General features: G+C 51.8%; 1 protein-coding gene across 1 annotated transcript; it reads right to left on the bottom strand.

Annotated features, from left to right (window-relative positions):
* Positions 1-2,753: 2,753 nt before the first annotated feature.
* Positions 2,754-8,253, bottom strand: SOX8 (SRY-box 8). The gene is made up of 3 exons (XM_027656629.1): positions 7,495-8,253; positions 6,089-6,327; positions 2,754-5,224 (listed from the first exon to the last, which is right to left on the bottom strand). The coding sequence occupies exons 1-3, from the start codon at positions 7,935-7,937 to the stop codon at positions 4,491-4,493; spliced, it is 1,416 nt and encodes a 471-aa protein (XP_027512430.1). The 5' UTR covers positions 7,938-8,253; the 3' UTR covers positions 2,754-4,490.
* Between the last annotated feature and the right edge of the window lie 6,716 nt (positions 8,254-14,969).

A 14,969-nucleotide genomic window follows, 5' to 3' on the forward strand; every position in this document is an offset into this window, starting at 1 on the left:
CGGTCTATAAAATTAATTTCCTCTTTCTCCCTAACCACCAGTGTCTGAGCAATCCAGCGAAACAGCGACGTCCATTATTCCCCGCTCCAAAACTGAAATAGGGGAACTTTTTTATCGCTCGTGTATTCCTGCAATTATCTTGAGAAGCCTTTTTTGTTGACAGCCAGGGGTCAAAAGGCGGCCTTGGTTTCACCTGATCTCATTGACTTTGCAGAGACATTCCAGATTCACGCCAACACAAGAGCCACCAGCGCCGGGCCCCGGGCACACAATGGTGCCATTGACGGCAGGAGGAGCCCAGGAAAAGCATGGAAAAGCACTCCTCGTGCTGCAGGCATGGAAAATGGAAGGGAAGGACGGGGCAGGGAAATGGATCTGTGCACCCAGCATTCATTTCTGATCGAAATGCTCTTCTTTGGGCAGAAACGCATCCGGGGTTTTTCTCCCTGGGAAATGGGAGACTCGTTAAGGGGAAATTGGGGTGTAGGGAATGAACTGCTGGGGCTCTTGGGAATGTCCAGTTCACCCAAATCCCTGGGGTTTAGCACTGGTTTATCCAGGTCGGAGCATTTTATCTGCCTGGCACCTTCCTGAACATCCATTTTGCAGCAGCTTTGGATTTTACTCACCGGCAAACGGACAGTGAGTACCCCAGAAACACACAGTGAGTATCCCAAAAATACACAGTGAGTACCCCAAAACCACACAGTGAATGTCCCAAAAACACACAGTGAGGACCCCAAAACCACACAGTGAGTATCCAGAGCTCGGAGGGCAATAAAAATCACCAGTCAGCATTCCCTGCCCAAACTGGAATTGCTTTCAGAAGCTTCAAAGGGTCTCCAACACTTCATCCCTGGAAGTGTCCAAGGCCAGGCTGGATGGGACTTGGAGCAACCTGGGCTAGTGGAAGGTGCCCCTGCCCATGGCAGGGGGTGGGACTGGATGGGCTTTAAGGTCCTTTCCAACCCAAACCATTCCAGGATTCTGTGATTCCAAGGCTTATGTCACCATACCACACAATATAATCTATGATATCTATAATCAGGAGATGCATTTTGATGATCCTTGCAGGTCCCTTCCAACTCCAATTCTGTGATAAATCTATACTATATATTATACCATACATCTATATTTCATATTAATTAGTTTCTTCAAATATTAGTGAAAGTTAACTTTATTTTTGCAGAGCTTACAGAAAGCTAAAACCAAGTGTGGCTGAAGGCAAATGGAATTAAAAGCTGCCTATTTGGGATGTGCAATTCCTTGGTGCCGTGGCCAGGCTGGTGCCAGGATCCCAAGGGAGGAGAGCACAGCTCCACACACACCCTGCAGCTCCTGGATGGGACAGGGACTGGATGTCAACCCACACTGGGAAGTCAGGGCTGCTGGAAACACTGGGAGAAGGAAAAGGAGGGAGGGAAGAGCTCAGTGATGTTCCCCAAGCCCGTGACTGGGATCCATCCTGCTGGGTGCTGCTCTCCCACGAGCCAGGGATGCTTCAGTGCAATCTCTAACTTCAGCATTTTGGGTGATTTGCAAATTTTAATATCATTATTCTGGGTGATTTACAAGTCCATCACATGCAGATATTTTAACTCTGCTTTATCAGGTCCCAGCAAAGTCACTCCAAGTTTCGCTATTGACCATCAAGCCAAAAGCAAAGATAAATTCTCACCTTCCCATCCCACCTTTTGGCTCCTTTCTCCCCCCCCAACCCCAAAGTGTGCCAGTTTGGAGCTGAAACCCCACCTCGACACGCAGAGCGGGCAGAGCCAAAACACAGCTATTTTTCAAGCATAAATCAGGATCAAGCCTTGAAAGTTGCAGTGTCACTGGAAGGAGGGGAAGGGAGGGAAGGGAGTTACGCTGCAGCTTTGGCTTCGGCTGGAAATAAAGTCGTTTTTGCCAGGAGTTCTGTGAACCAGCACGGAGAAAATGGTGTCCCCTTACAGCCCCTCCTGGCAGAGCCTGCAAACGGCACATTTGCCGTGGGATTCTGCCCTCCAGACTTTGTTAATGGGCTGGAGCTTCATTAATTGTCAGCACATTTCCCCCCCACGTTAAAGCCCTTTGCACGGCGCTGCCCTACACCCACGGCCCGGGCGCTTTTCTCAGGCACAGAGGGATGAAATTCCCTAAAATCCCGACCTTTTCCTCACAGTCCCAGTCTCCTTTTCCCCCCGAACTGGTGAAACCGAACTGCAACTTGAAGAAAACAAAATAAAAGTCGCAAATATAACTATTTCAATGCCTGTATTTTAAAAAGAAAAAAACCCAACCAACCATGACATGCAACATGTAATTTTGTTGCTCTCATAATTCAGAGGTATTTACAAGGGCTCACCAACCAGAGAGCTGAATTTCTGACTGTAAAATTCCTACGTGCTCTACAGAAGAAAATCAACTTGGACCAAAACCACGCAGGCTGACCTTGCAAACCCATCCTCATGTGAGCAGTCTCACTGAAATCCTAAGAAATCCTTGGGATTACGGGCATGGAAATACCCTTCTTGAAGGAAAAAAATGAAATAAATACATATATTTTAAAAAAAAGAATCTCATACAAAGACACTTTTAAAGTAGAGGGAAAAGGAGCAATGAAAAAAAAAAAACAAAACAACAGACTAAAAGGAAAAGAAATCCTTATCCAAAATATTTTATTCCAAATAATCCGTCTCTTTCCGGGCTGATCTCCCCGTTTTGTCTCAGCACAGAAAGAGGCTCAAGCAGAAAGAAAACAGAACACGTCCTTGATAAAAAGCAATTTTTAATTTTATCAAATGGATCTGTACAAAAGTTAGCATTGCTTAGTCAGAAGCGAGTGAAGAGAACAGATCAGTAACAGGCAAAGTCTTTCAAACTTTATACAGAAAAATAGATTGCATAAAAATGAGCTTTTTTTGTCTTTTTTCCCCCACCCCCGCGACCCCCCTAAAAGGAAATATGCAAAAAAATATTTTTTAGAAAAAAAGAGTAGGAAACGTAGAAAAGGTAAAAAGATGAATAACCTCTGAAACGTGGGTTTAGATTTACAAAGGTTTTTAAAGGCACAAGTTACCATAAAATAGACGGTTATTATATGCTCAGCATACAATGGAAGAAGTAGAGATATATCAATGAAATATTAGTCTAAAAAACTAAGTACCTAAACATTTTTTAGTGGAGGAGATTTTAGTTTCACAGCTTGATGGATGATATCTGGTCCCTAGAAGCCAAAATTAAAGCAGAAGTTGATAATTTCTCATTAAATTACACCTTCCTATGAAGTAGTCCTGGTGCTGAAAGCCTTCGAAGACTCTGCAATGCCTTAAAAATCCAATTTTAACACCCCAAAGCAGGTAACCAGAAAAATCACCTGCCCCATTTAGCCACTGTTTTAGCCTCCCAATTGAATTAGTAATTTCCCCCCCCCTCGTTATTTCATGTTCCCATTTGAGATCCCAGGTCTGCCTGGAATGGGCAGATTCCTTCAGTCCCTCTCTCCAACACGACTGTTGCAGCGGTTCCAAATGCGAAAAAAACCCAAAAACCAACGGAAATCTATAGACTCATAACACCATTTTATTGTATCATCTCCACTATTTTTTTTATGCTCCCTCCCCCATCTTTAAAATCTTTTAAAATTCTACTTTTTTTTTTCTTGCACAAAATTACTTCATTAATTAAACGACAAAATAATACAGAACATAAATACATATTTAACAGATTTTAAAAAAAACCCAACAAACCAGAAAAAAAAAAAAAAAAAGCTTCCAAAAAAACAAAACAAAATGTTAATTACAGCCAAACCTTGCTTAGAAGAACTCCTGACTAAAAAAAAAAAAAAAAAACAAAACCAAAAAACAAAACAACACTTCAGACATTTAATTGGTTGGTCCCACCAGACTGGTTTGTTCCCACGGGAGTGTTCCATGGAATAGCCGGGTTCTCGGGGTTCATCCCTGTTGGTCCCAGTGAGTTCTTGCCCCTCAAGGTTGGTCCGTTCCTCACATTGCAATAGACCCTTAAAGTCTCAAAACAGCTTTTCCCGTTGTTTCCTCTCCCCCTTTTTCCCACCCCCCTGCTCCACTTTTGCACTTGTCACCTTCCCCTCCGAGGAAGTTCAGTTCAGCCCTCACAGAGGAGTCGAACGGTCCTTCATTTATTCAAAAGGCATCGCCGGTCCTTTGTTTTTGTTTTTGTTTTTTTTTTCCCCTCTTGGTTGTTTGCTTTTTTTATTTTTTTTTTGGGGGGGGGGATCGTTTTCGTCCTTTTTTTTTTTTTTTTTTTTTTTTTTTTTTACTTTAAATCATATTCATCAAAGAAAAAAAAATAGAGCTCTGTCCTTTTGGAGAGTTTTGAAGCAAGGGGACGTCCAGTCGCAACGAGCAGAGTTCCCAGTGGCTCAGGAGGCACTTTGGAAACTATCGTGGCACTCCACGCTCTTCCTCTTCATTCCTTCATTAGTGCACATTTCTGGGAAGCCCTGGAGGGGCCCCACACATCCTTTAAGGCCTCGTCAGGGTCGTATAGACCGGCTGGTCCCAGTTAGCGGTGGGGCTGTGCGCCGGCGGGATGGACAGGCCGTTGAGGATGGGCGTCGCGTAGGGCCGGCGGGACGAGTGGAAATAGGGATACTGGTAAATGCTGGAGGGGTAGCCGGGGTAGGGGTTGTAGTAGTTGGAGCTCTGCAGGTCCGTGTAGTCGCACTGGGAGCTGGAGAAGGAGGCGGCGGCCGTGGCGGTGGCGGCGGTGGTGGCGCAGGCCTGGGCGCTGTAGGAGCCGTAGTCGGAGTGCGCAGGGGAGCCGTGGGACTGGTCGCTGTAGTGGCTGGGGCTCAGCTGCTCCGTCTTGATGTGGGGCCTTTGCTGGCCCGGCTCTGCCGCCGGCGGCGACGCCGAGGCCGGGCTTTTGTGAGTCCACACCTGGGCGGCCCCGCCGGCGCCCGCGGCCGAGTGCGAGTAGGACGCGCCGTAGGAGCCGGCGGCGCCGGGGCCGTGCTCGGCCGGCAGGGCCGCGTGGCCGTTGAGCGGCAGGTACTGGTCGAACTCGTGCACGTCGAAGGTCTCCATGTTGTTGATGACCTCGCTGCTCAGCTCCGAGATGTCCACGTTGCTGAAGTCGATGTTCTGGCGGCCGCTCTCCACGAGGCGCCGGCCCTCATGCTTCAGCTCCTGCTTGCTGCCGTGGTGGAGGTCGGTCTTGGGGGTGGTGGGTGGGGTGGGCGGCCCGTGGGTCTGGCCTGGGGATGGAGGGACAGCAAGGTTTAAAGAGTGACCACGAGACACACAATTCTTTCAAGGACCGTTAAGAAAAAAGGCGTTTCTCCCATCTCTTATTGCAAGGGGGATCTAAACCTACAGCCCCGTGTCAGAGGTGGGTGATGTCCCCCTGCAGCCACGCCAGGGACCATGTCCTCCCTGGGGTAAAACGTGGCATGATGGTAAAAAACAGGTGATGGCTCATAGCGGGAAGGAGAAGCCAGGGAATGCTCTGTGGCCATCAGCATCATTTTGGGACACAACAGGACACCCTGGCTGCACGAACCGCCCTGCTCCTGGGAAGCAGAACCGGGGGAGGATTGCGATGGCCCTGCTCATGCTCTCCCCGTGGGCAGCCTGAAGCCAGCCCGGCTGTGCCAGAGGCAGAGCAGCCCCGGGGCCGGGATCCCCAGCCAGGCTGGGCGAGAGCACAGACGCGTCTGAGGCTGCAGGACGTTCGCAATCCTCCTGGAATCTGTCAACACGCACCCGGAGCCCACGCACCGCTCCGGGGGGGAACTCGGGGCTGCGGGGGAAGCTCAGCTCCGGGACCGCTCCCCGGGCACCCTGATTATTAACCCTTATTAGCTCGCAATTAATTTTCCCCGCTCTGGGACCAGCCGGGGGAAACGGGACCGCGCGCTTCGGGGTTTCCTCCGGCACAGCGGGCTCTGGGAGCGCTTCCTACAGAAAACTGGCGCGACACCTCAACTCCTGCTTTGGGATGGTCCCAATCCCACCAACACCCCAGCAGGGAGGCAGATGAGCCCGTGCCCGCCAGCGGGTTCACATCCCAAACCGACCCGCGCGGGGTGGGCGGATATTTGGCCCTCAGGGCCCTTTACCTGTGTGGTCCCCGTGGTGGTGGGGGTCGGCCATGCCCCCCAGCCCGCTGTCCCCCTTGTAGATCTGTGTCCCGCCGTGGTGGCTGAGCTCGGCCCCGGAGTCGGAGTCGCTCTGCCCGGCTTTCACGCTTTTCCTCCTCCGGGGCTGGTATTTATAATCCGGGTGATCCTTTTTGTGCTGCACCCTGAGCCGCTCGGCTTCTTCCACAAAGGGACGTTTCTCGTTTTCGCTCAATAAACTGGTTTGGTGTGGATTTTTATTTATTTTTTTAATAAAGAGAGAGAGAGGGGAAAAAAATAATCCAAAATTAGTATCTTTTCCGTAAGAGTTTTCAGCCTGTTTTCAGACTCGCACATCCCCACTTCCCATGCACTGATTTGAGGAATCAGCAAGTTAATTACAAAGTGAATTTGCTGTGGCAAAAAAAGAGCTAAAATCCACAGGAAAAAGATTAAAATACCAACTATAGAGGCATGAAAACCCTTGCCACTATAGATGGTGTTAACTGGGCAAAACAAAATCCCCCTTCCCCATTTTCAACTATAATTCCCCTGTTTGTCCTACAAATGCCACCCCCCTCACCGTGACAAACATCTCCAGCTTTGTTTGGTGCTTACAAAGAAACCCCGAAGGCACCAGCGATGGGATTACTGCTTTCCAAGTTCTCCCCCCTGCCCAGATCTCTCTTTGCAAACTCTTGGAGAGGCTCAAACAGCAGCAGGAGCATCGTAGGAAAGATGGGAGTTAGGGACAGACACGATGGGATGCAGCACGCGGGAAAACGTGGTTCGGGGCAGAGCCTTGGAAGGCAGAGCTGGGATGTAACCCAGCAATTAAAAGTTTGCATCGGTGGGAAGCACTGAGCGGATAAGAAGGGAAATCAGGAAGCTCATTAAAATAACTGCTAAAAATTGGTTATTTGCGTTTATAGCTCGTTAAGCGCCAAGCAAGCCAAGAGGAAAAAAATAATTAGAAAAAGCCATAAAATAAGTAATTTAAAAAAAAAAGTCTCATTGCCTGGGGATGGGGGAAATCCCGGCCAGGCAGGGGAAGGGCCCTAGCTCTGAGTCTCTGTGATGGAGCAGGGAAAATCCACGTGTGGCACAGCGTTGGGGCGGGACCGAGGGTGTCCAAGCCGCTGCTCGGGGGGCATTTTTCGGAGCAAGGACCGGCGCGTCCTTCGCGGCGTGCGGGGATGCTCGGGGGGTAGGGAGGTAGGGTTATAATTCAGTTTTGAAGCGCTTCCCGCGGGTAGAAAAAAAACAAAGATTAATAAAAACGCCGCAGGAAAAGAAGGATTAATAAAACCACCGCAGGAGAAGGGTTTTAAAGAAGCGGCGGGAGGGGGGAATCCAGGCACGCAGGAGGCAGAGCCGTCCGGGGAGGATGCGGGCTCGGGACTCACCGCCAGAGCTTGCCCAGGGTCTTGCTGAGCTCGGCGTTGTGCAGATGCGGGTACTGGTCCGCCAGCTTCCTGCGGGCGGCCTGCGCCCACACCATGAAGGCGTTCATGGGCCGCTTGACGTGCGGCTTGGCCTTGAGCGATCCGTTGCCGCGGACGGGCATCGGCACCAGGCTCCAGTCGTAGCCCTTGAGCACCTGCGAGACGGCGTCGCGGATGCAGGCGGGGAAGCGCTCGTCCACCTCGGCCGCGTCCACCTTGGCGCCCAGCGCGGCGGGGCCCGGCGGGCGCGGGGCGGGCGCGGGGGCGCAGCCCAGCCCCTCGGAGCCGGCCGGGGACAGCGGCGAGTCCGAGTCCGAGTCCACGTGCGACATGGAGCTGGTGGTGCCCGCGGGGCTGCACGGCGGCTCCAGGGCTTTGTCGTGCTCCTCGGTCATGTTGAGCATCGGGGAGGAGGGGGGGGGGGGGGGGGGGGGGGGGGGGGGGGGGGGGGGGGGAAGGAAGGAGAAGAAGAAGCGGCGCGGCCGGGCCGGGGGCGAGCGCGCTGAGCCCGGCGGAGCGCAGGGAGGGAAGGAGGGAGGGGGGGCGGCGGCCGCGCGCGCTCCTCGGTAGGGCGAGGGAAAAAAAACCCCCAAAAAAAAAAATTTCGGGAAAAAAAAAAAAAGAGACGCGAAAAGCTCAAAATTCAGCCCAAAACCCGCAGCACCCCCAGCGCCGTCCTGCTGCTGCTGCCGCCGCCGCCGGGGCCCCCGCGCTGCCCCGCGCTCCACGTCCAGTGCGGAGCGGGGCCCCTGGCAACAAGTTACTTTAAGGGGAGGGCCGGAGGCTCCGCCCCCGCCGCCGCTCGCCATTGGTGCAGAGCGCGGGGTGATTTGCATAAGGGGCGGGGCCCGCCGCCCGCGGGGGACGCCGCCCGCCCGCCCCTCACACCCCGCGCGCCGCCGGCCCCGCACGGGGGTCCCGCCCGGGGCTCCCCGCACCGGCCCGGGGGGCGAGAGGCGGCCGGACACGGCCCGGCTCTGCTCCGGCTCCCCGTTCCGCCGCCCTCCTTCGGCTCCTCTGTGGGTTTTTTTTCCCGCTGCGAACTGCCCGGGGGCTTCACCGCGCCGCGGGACCGGCGGGGACCCCCCGACGGTGGGATGCGTTTTGCGCTCCAGTCAATTGTGTTGAGTTACCGGCACCGCCCGGTTTGGGGGGGGGCAGCGGGAGGGGACCGCGGGGGGTCCCTCTGCGAGGAGGGGCGGAGCGGCAGCAGCTGCGGTGCGGGCCCTGGGACAGCCGGTTGCTCCCGAAGCCCCTTTTCCAGGGATTTTTGGGGAGGTCGGTGCGTGGCAGGGGGGGGCAGAGCCGCCCGCGTGTCCCCCCCGGGGCCGCCGTGCGCTCCTCGCAGCCCCGAGCGCGTCGCTTCCCTCCCCCGCTGCCTCCGACGGGCAAACGACGGAGGAAATCGGGAACTGCTGGGGAAAAAGCGACACGAGACCCTCCGTGTCCCCTCGCCCGACTCTCCTCTGCTCCCTCCCCGCAGCATTCCCGCGGCGGGGTCGGGGACCCCCCGGGAGATCCCGGCCGGAGGAGGATGCGGCACCTCGGGGTGAGCCTTTGGGTGCGGGGGAAAGGGGGGTTACCCCTAAAATCTCCCCCATCGGCTTAAGCAGCTCCTCACCAAGCGAGCCCTGCTTTTGTAGCGTTTATTTGGAGCATTTGATTCTAATTATCCGCGGAATTCAGCCTTCTAATTGCGACTCTGGAGAGAGAAAAAAAAAAAAGCAACTCCCCAAATTCGAGTTTTATCCGCTGCTTCCCCCCGGAAAAAAGAGGATGCACATACAAGATTGGTAGGGGAAAATGTAGAAATTGGGGTTTAAGTATTCCAGCATTTAAAAAGTAACAAGAGTGTGATGATTTCAGAGTGTTTTGTTTCATTACTGCAATGTATAATAATAAATAAAGCGTATGCTTTGAATTTCAGTGTGTTCAAATGTGCCTGAACATCCATCTGCTTTCTATGTGAAAATTCATATATTCTCTTAAAGTGCAAAGAAGGATTTTATCTTACTTAAAGAATTCCTATTTTCCTTATTTAGTAGTTTCTCCAGATTTCAGCTTTTGGTTTGCAGAGTCACAAAGTGAGTTACCTCCTGACAAAGTTATTTTAAGTATAATTTTACAAAGTGTCTTTTAAAAAATATTATTTTGAGGCTCCAGGCGAAATAAATAAGTTGAACTTGCAAATGAGGAATAATTTAAATTTTCTTCCAAAGCTTAATAAGATTGGAGAAGAGTTTGTTTCCCTGGGCTTCAGCCCAGTGGCTTTGCAGGGCTGTTGGGCACTTGGCAAAACCTTTTTTCCCCCTCATGTGACATATAATTAATGTATATTCCTATAAATCCTGACTCGTTGGGCTCTCACAGCTCTTTAATAACTTTACCTTACGATTTACCTGACTCACAGAATTTCAGTGTTTTAGTGGTGGCTGAGTCAAGCAATAATCCCTATTTTTAGTCCAGCTTTTCCAAGCCAGCCTCTCCTCCTGGAGCACCTTCCTCGGAAGATCCGGCCCTCACTGCGTGACTGGGAAGGGATTTGTGGGATCCTTGGAAAGGGATTTGTGGGATCCTTGGAAAGGGATTTGTGGGATCCTCGGAGCGCTGGGGCAAACCCACGGAGGTAGGAATGAAAACAAGAGCCCCTGTTTTCTGTTCCCTGCCTTCAGCTCCCAGTCAAATTCCTGCAAAAGAAGCCCCCAAGGACAGCAGGAATTAGAGCCTTTGGTTTTCTCCCCGCTTGCTGCTGCCTTTCAGGGCTCTCCAGCTCTGCCCGAGGAGAGGAATTGCATTTCCCAGCCCACACACTTCAATTCCTCTTTGTCCAGCGCAGGTAGAAGGAGGACAACTTTTGGGAGTTGCTTCCTCTTGCTGCAGAGATGGGCACAGGGAAGAGGCCGTGCCTGGGAGCGGAGCAGGGACGTGTCCTGCTGCACGTCTGGCTTTGAGATGCTGCCCAAACCCTTTGGTGTCTCTCTGTCCATTCTCAGCTGAGCTGGTGCAGGGAGAGGCCTTGTCCTGCCTCACACACCGGGGACACGGGGACAGGGGGCAGCTGGAACTGAGAACTTCCTGGGAAGTTCAGTGATCCATGACATGGAGTGGGAGAATGCTGGGAGAGCAAGTTGGTTCAAGTGGGGCTGTTTGTCTTGTGGGGTCTCCCGTTCGATTTTTGTGTGACAGAGGCCCAGCGATGTTTGCCCAGGGATGGGCCAAGGCTGGAGCTGCAGGGCAGGTCCTGCAGTGATCCCATGGGATGGGTCACCTGTCCTGCCCCAGGATGCTGCAGGGCAGGCCCTGACAGCAGGATTCCCAGGGAGAGGGTGCAGATCTGGGAGGGAAGAGTTCAGGTTCCTGTTGCCCAGGGGAGCCTTCAGAGTGCACCCAGGTGGGGGATGTCTGGAGAGGATTTGGTGGAACAGAGGTGGGATACGTTTAGAGAGGATTTTGTGGAGCAGAGCCAGCTGTTCCTGGCAGGGTGGGCACAGCAGAGGTTGATATTTGGAATATTCCTTCATTTTCTTTAGTTTGCTGTGGCCTCCAATAAAGTTCCTGGCCGGCTCACACCAGTGTTTCTGGGAACCAGGCACTCAATATGAGCTCTGCTTGCTTGGCCCCATCACTGTGTCACTTGGGAACCCTCAGAATCCCTCTGGGATGGAGGTGGCCTGACCTCCCATCCCAGTTCCTCTCTTCCATACCCATTCCTTACCCAGGGATAAGAGTGTGAGTGCACTGGCTTCAGAGCAGGCAGAGCCCTGGTGATGCCAGGGAAGGGAAATTTCCTCCTCAGTGGAAGACTGAGAAGGCATTTTTGGAGCATAAGAGCACGTGGGAACAACTGGACACGATGGATGTGCTCTGTGAGGGACACACAGACCACGCTCCTCCCTTGGCTGGGTGTAGGCCCAGCCCAAAGCTGGGCTTTATCCCTAATCTGAACAAGAGGTAAAGTTCTCATTTATCAAAAATTGGCCTCCTTTGAACTGCCAGCAGATTTTACATGGGAATTCCAAAGAGCAAATAGAAAGAGTCTTTACAGGGGGAGAAAAAAATGAGCCCTGATCAGATAAGAGTAAAACCTGTGCATGGTGTTAAAATAAGCCTCTGACATGTGCAGGATTAATGCTCTGCCCAGAGAACGTGGCAGCTCAGAGGTTGCTGTGAAACAATGTTCAAGCCCTTTCAGGAAAACTCCAGGTATCTGAAGATTAAAAAAAAAAAGACCTGTGGTAACTTTCTACTCACTTCAATTAAAACAGCAGCAGAAGAGCTGAAGAACTTTGCTCTCCAGGTGGACAATAGTGGTGGGTCCCATCCTGTACAGTGTGCTTGTGAAGGCTCCAGCACACAACCAGTGTCTGCTCATGGAATTTTAAGGCTAAATTTATATGGCTCTGTTCCTTGCAGGTCAGTTTAGGTCCAAAATTTGCCTTCTGTTCACATAAAATGAGCCTTGTCTCATCCAAAGCTCGTGCAGACGTGTCACTTGGGTGAGTGGTGGACTTGGCAGTGATTTAAATGCAAGTGGAGATGCACAGGATTCCTAAGCCCCTTTCTAGGTTTCATCATGGCAGCAGATATCAGAGAAATAGGACATTCAATGTCATTATGTTATTTTTATTCAAATATTCTAAAATAGCAGCAAGAAAAGAAAATGCTTTTGCAGGATCAAACCTCACACATGTACAAGTTACACAGCAAGACCAGGTGAGCTGCTGGCAAAGGATCTCCTCTTTCCTCCTGCACAGCACAGACTGGATGGCATCTTTTCAAAATAATGGAGATTATTAGGATTAATTATGATTACTGTGATTATTAGTTGTTTGTCCTGTGGTACTGCCTAGGAATCCCTCTTCTGAATCAGCACCTCCCCATTATCCTGTACAAATACAGGAAAAAAAAAAAAAGGTAATTCTTCCTCTGAAAATCCTTTTCAGCCTTAATCCTGCTAACCCTGGAGTTAAGGATCAGAGTTCCACAGGGAAAGGGCGGTGATTTTAAAGGAAAAAATTATTACTGCTGGAAAAATCTTTAACTACTGGAAGGAAGCTCCCAAATTCTTTGTGAGATTCCCCTCTCTCATTTAGCAGACGCAGCTGAAGGGCTCAGTGGGATGGTGTGTAACTGCATTATCCATAACTGAATGTATGTTCTCTTCAGAGGAGCCCCCCAAACGTTAATGCTGCTTTAACAAACAAGTTATTTCTGCTCAAAATTCCCTTTCTCTGTTTTTCTTTAAACCCGATTCCTGGCAGCCAGAGGGGCGAAAGGCCAGACCTGAATGAACACAGAGCAATTTAGGGTGCCAGGGACAGCAGGGTTGAGGTGCTGGTGGGGACAGCTGCTGGGGGCTGGCACAGTGAGGGCTTGTTTCCCTGGCACTTTTTTGCAGCTGTTTGGAACACACAGCAAAATAGGGTCGGGCGGGGGGACGCGGCGGCCACCGGTCGTTGAATGAGGATGAGCATCAATGATGCCCCTGCCCGCCTGGCATTCATGAATCGCCCTCCCTTGGAGCCTCCCAGGCTCTTCACTATCTTCTTTGCCTTATTTGCTCGGGGTTTACACTGTTTCCTTCGCTGGTGCCTCGCTTGGAAAAGAGGGAAAAGCGGCAACCTGAGAATAAAAGTCAATGGTAAAGAGATGAGGGAGCAGAAACCCCCCCGCAGAGGATGGTCCTCCCAGAGCTGGGGCCCAGCGGGGATTTGGGACAGAGAGGTCGTTTGATGCCCCAGTCAACTGGTTTGTCACGTGTTTTCTTTTATAGCTTGAATCATCTTCCAGTAAAGCCAGGAAAGGCTTCCATTGCCTCTTACGAGAACTGGATCGGTCCCTTTTGGTAACAACACATTTCTGCTGGTTTTAGGCTCCAGATTTGCAGCACGTCTTGTTGAAAGGTGCTGCTGACACACGATGTCCCCCAAGTTTGGTGTTTGTTCCTGCCACCACCCCAACCTGTGCATCTGGCAGATCTCCTCAGGGGTGAAAACCCACCCAGCCCAGTGTTCCCTTCCCAGCTCCCATCATTCCTTCTTTTTTTTGCTAAATCTTTAGCCTAAACCCTCCGCTCTTCCTCAGTAATTTCCTCAATTATCCAGTTTGTTTTACAGACATTTCCATTTAACGTGGAATTTGCTGTAGAAGACCCCACAGAGGAAACCATTAGCTTACATCTAAGTTTCTCCTCCCCAAGCCTCGTGGCTAATCCAACGGGAGAGTGAAACTGCAGTTTACCAGAGACCTTTAACAAATAGCTGATTTTTCCTTCCCTATACAATGCACCATTATGTGGGGTTTTTTTCTAAGGAGAACAATGCGAGCAGCAGTGATGGGAAACTGGAAAAACAAAAGGGGCATTTAGAAGGGACCGTTTTCGAGGCTGAGAAGGGTTGAATAATGTTACACCTGATAGCAGATACTTTCTCAGTGGCCACTGGACGGGTTAGCACGGTGGTGTTTACATGCCCGTGCTCATCAGTCACTGATGAGGACATTTTATTGAACTAGTTTTGATAAAAAATACCATTTATGAACTCAATGCAGTCAAGTGTTTGACAGCTATAGATTATTTGAAGTAAAAATCATGGCAGCAGCACAAGTAGAGAATTTAGATGACATATTAGGGAGAAATTGTTCTCTGTGAGGGTGGGGAGGCCCTGGCACAGGTTGCCCAGAGAAGCTGGGGCTGCCCCATCCCGGGAAGTGTCCAAGGCCAGGTTGGATGGGGCTTGGAGCAACCTGGGCTAGTGGGAGGTGTCCCTGCCCATGGCAGGGGGTTGAACTGAGTTGTTTTTAAGGTCCCTCCCAACCGAAACCATTCTGTGATTCCATGAGGAAAGCCTGAGGAATTCAGCTCAAGATGTTCCTTGGGGATGGAGCCGGGTGAGCTGAGGGGCTGCAGCCAGGGCAGCATCCATGGGATGGAGCATCCTGAGCCCCTGACAGAGGGTGGGCACAGGGCTCTGGAGCCACAGAATCCCAAAACAGCCGGGGTTGGAAGGAATCTCTGGAGATCACCCAGGCAGGGTCAGCTGGAGCAGGTGACACAGGGACTGTCCAGGTGGGGTTGGAATGTCTCCGGACAGGGAGACTCCACGGCCCCCCCCGGGCAGCTGTTCCTGTGCTGCATGGAAAGAAGTCCTCCCTTAGGCGGGGGCGAAAATCCTTGTGTTTTACTTTGTGGCCATCGCTCCTCGTCCCGTCACCGGGCACCGCCGAGCAGAGTTCGGCACCGTCCTCTGAGCGCGCTCGGAGATACTTGCGTGGATTGACGGGATCCCGCCCGAACCTTCCCCCCTCCGCCGGCCGCTTTGTCCCCGTTTTTATCTTTATTAAATCCCCAACCTCCTCCCAGACTCCCGCACCGACCCCCCGCTCCCCGCTGCCCTCAGCGCGGCCCCGCCCGCCCGCACATGCTCGCTGCCTCCGAC

The sequence above is a fragment of the Corapipo altera genome, unplaced genomic scaffold (assembly GCF_003945725.1).
Source record: "Corapipo altera isolate COAL_440 unplaced genomic scaffold, ASM394572v1 104, whole genome shotgun sequence".
Taxonomy (NCBI): Eukaryota; Metazoa; Chordata; class Aves; order Passeriformes; family Pipridae; genus Corapipo; species Corapipo altera.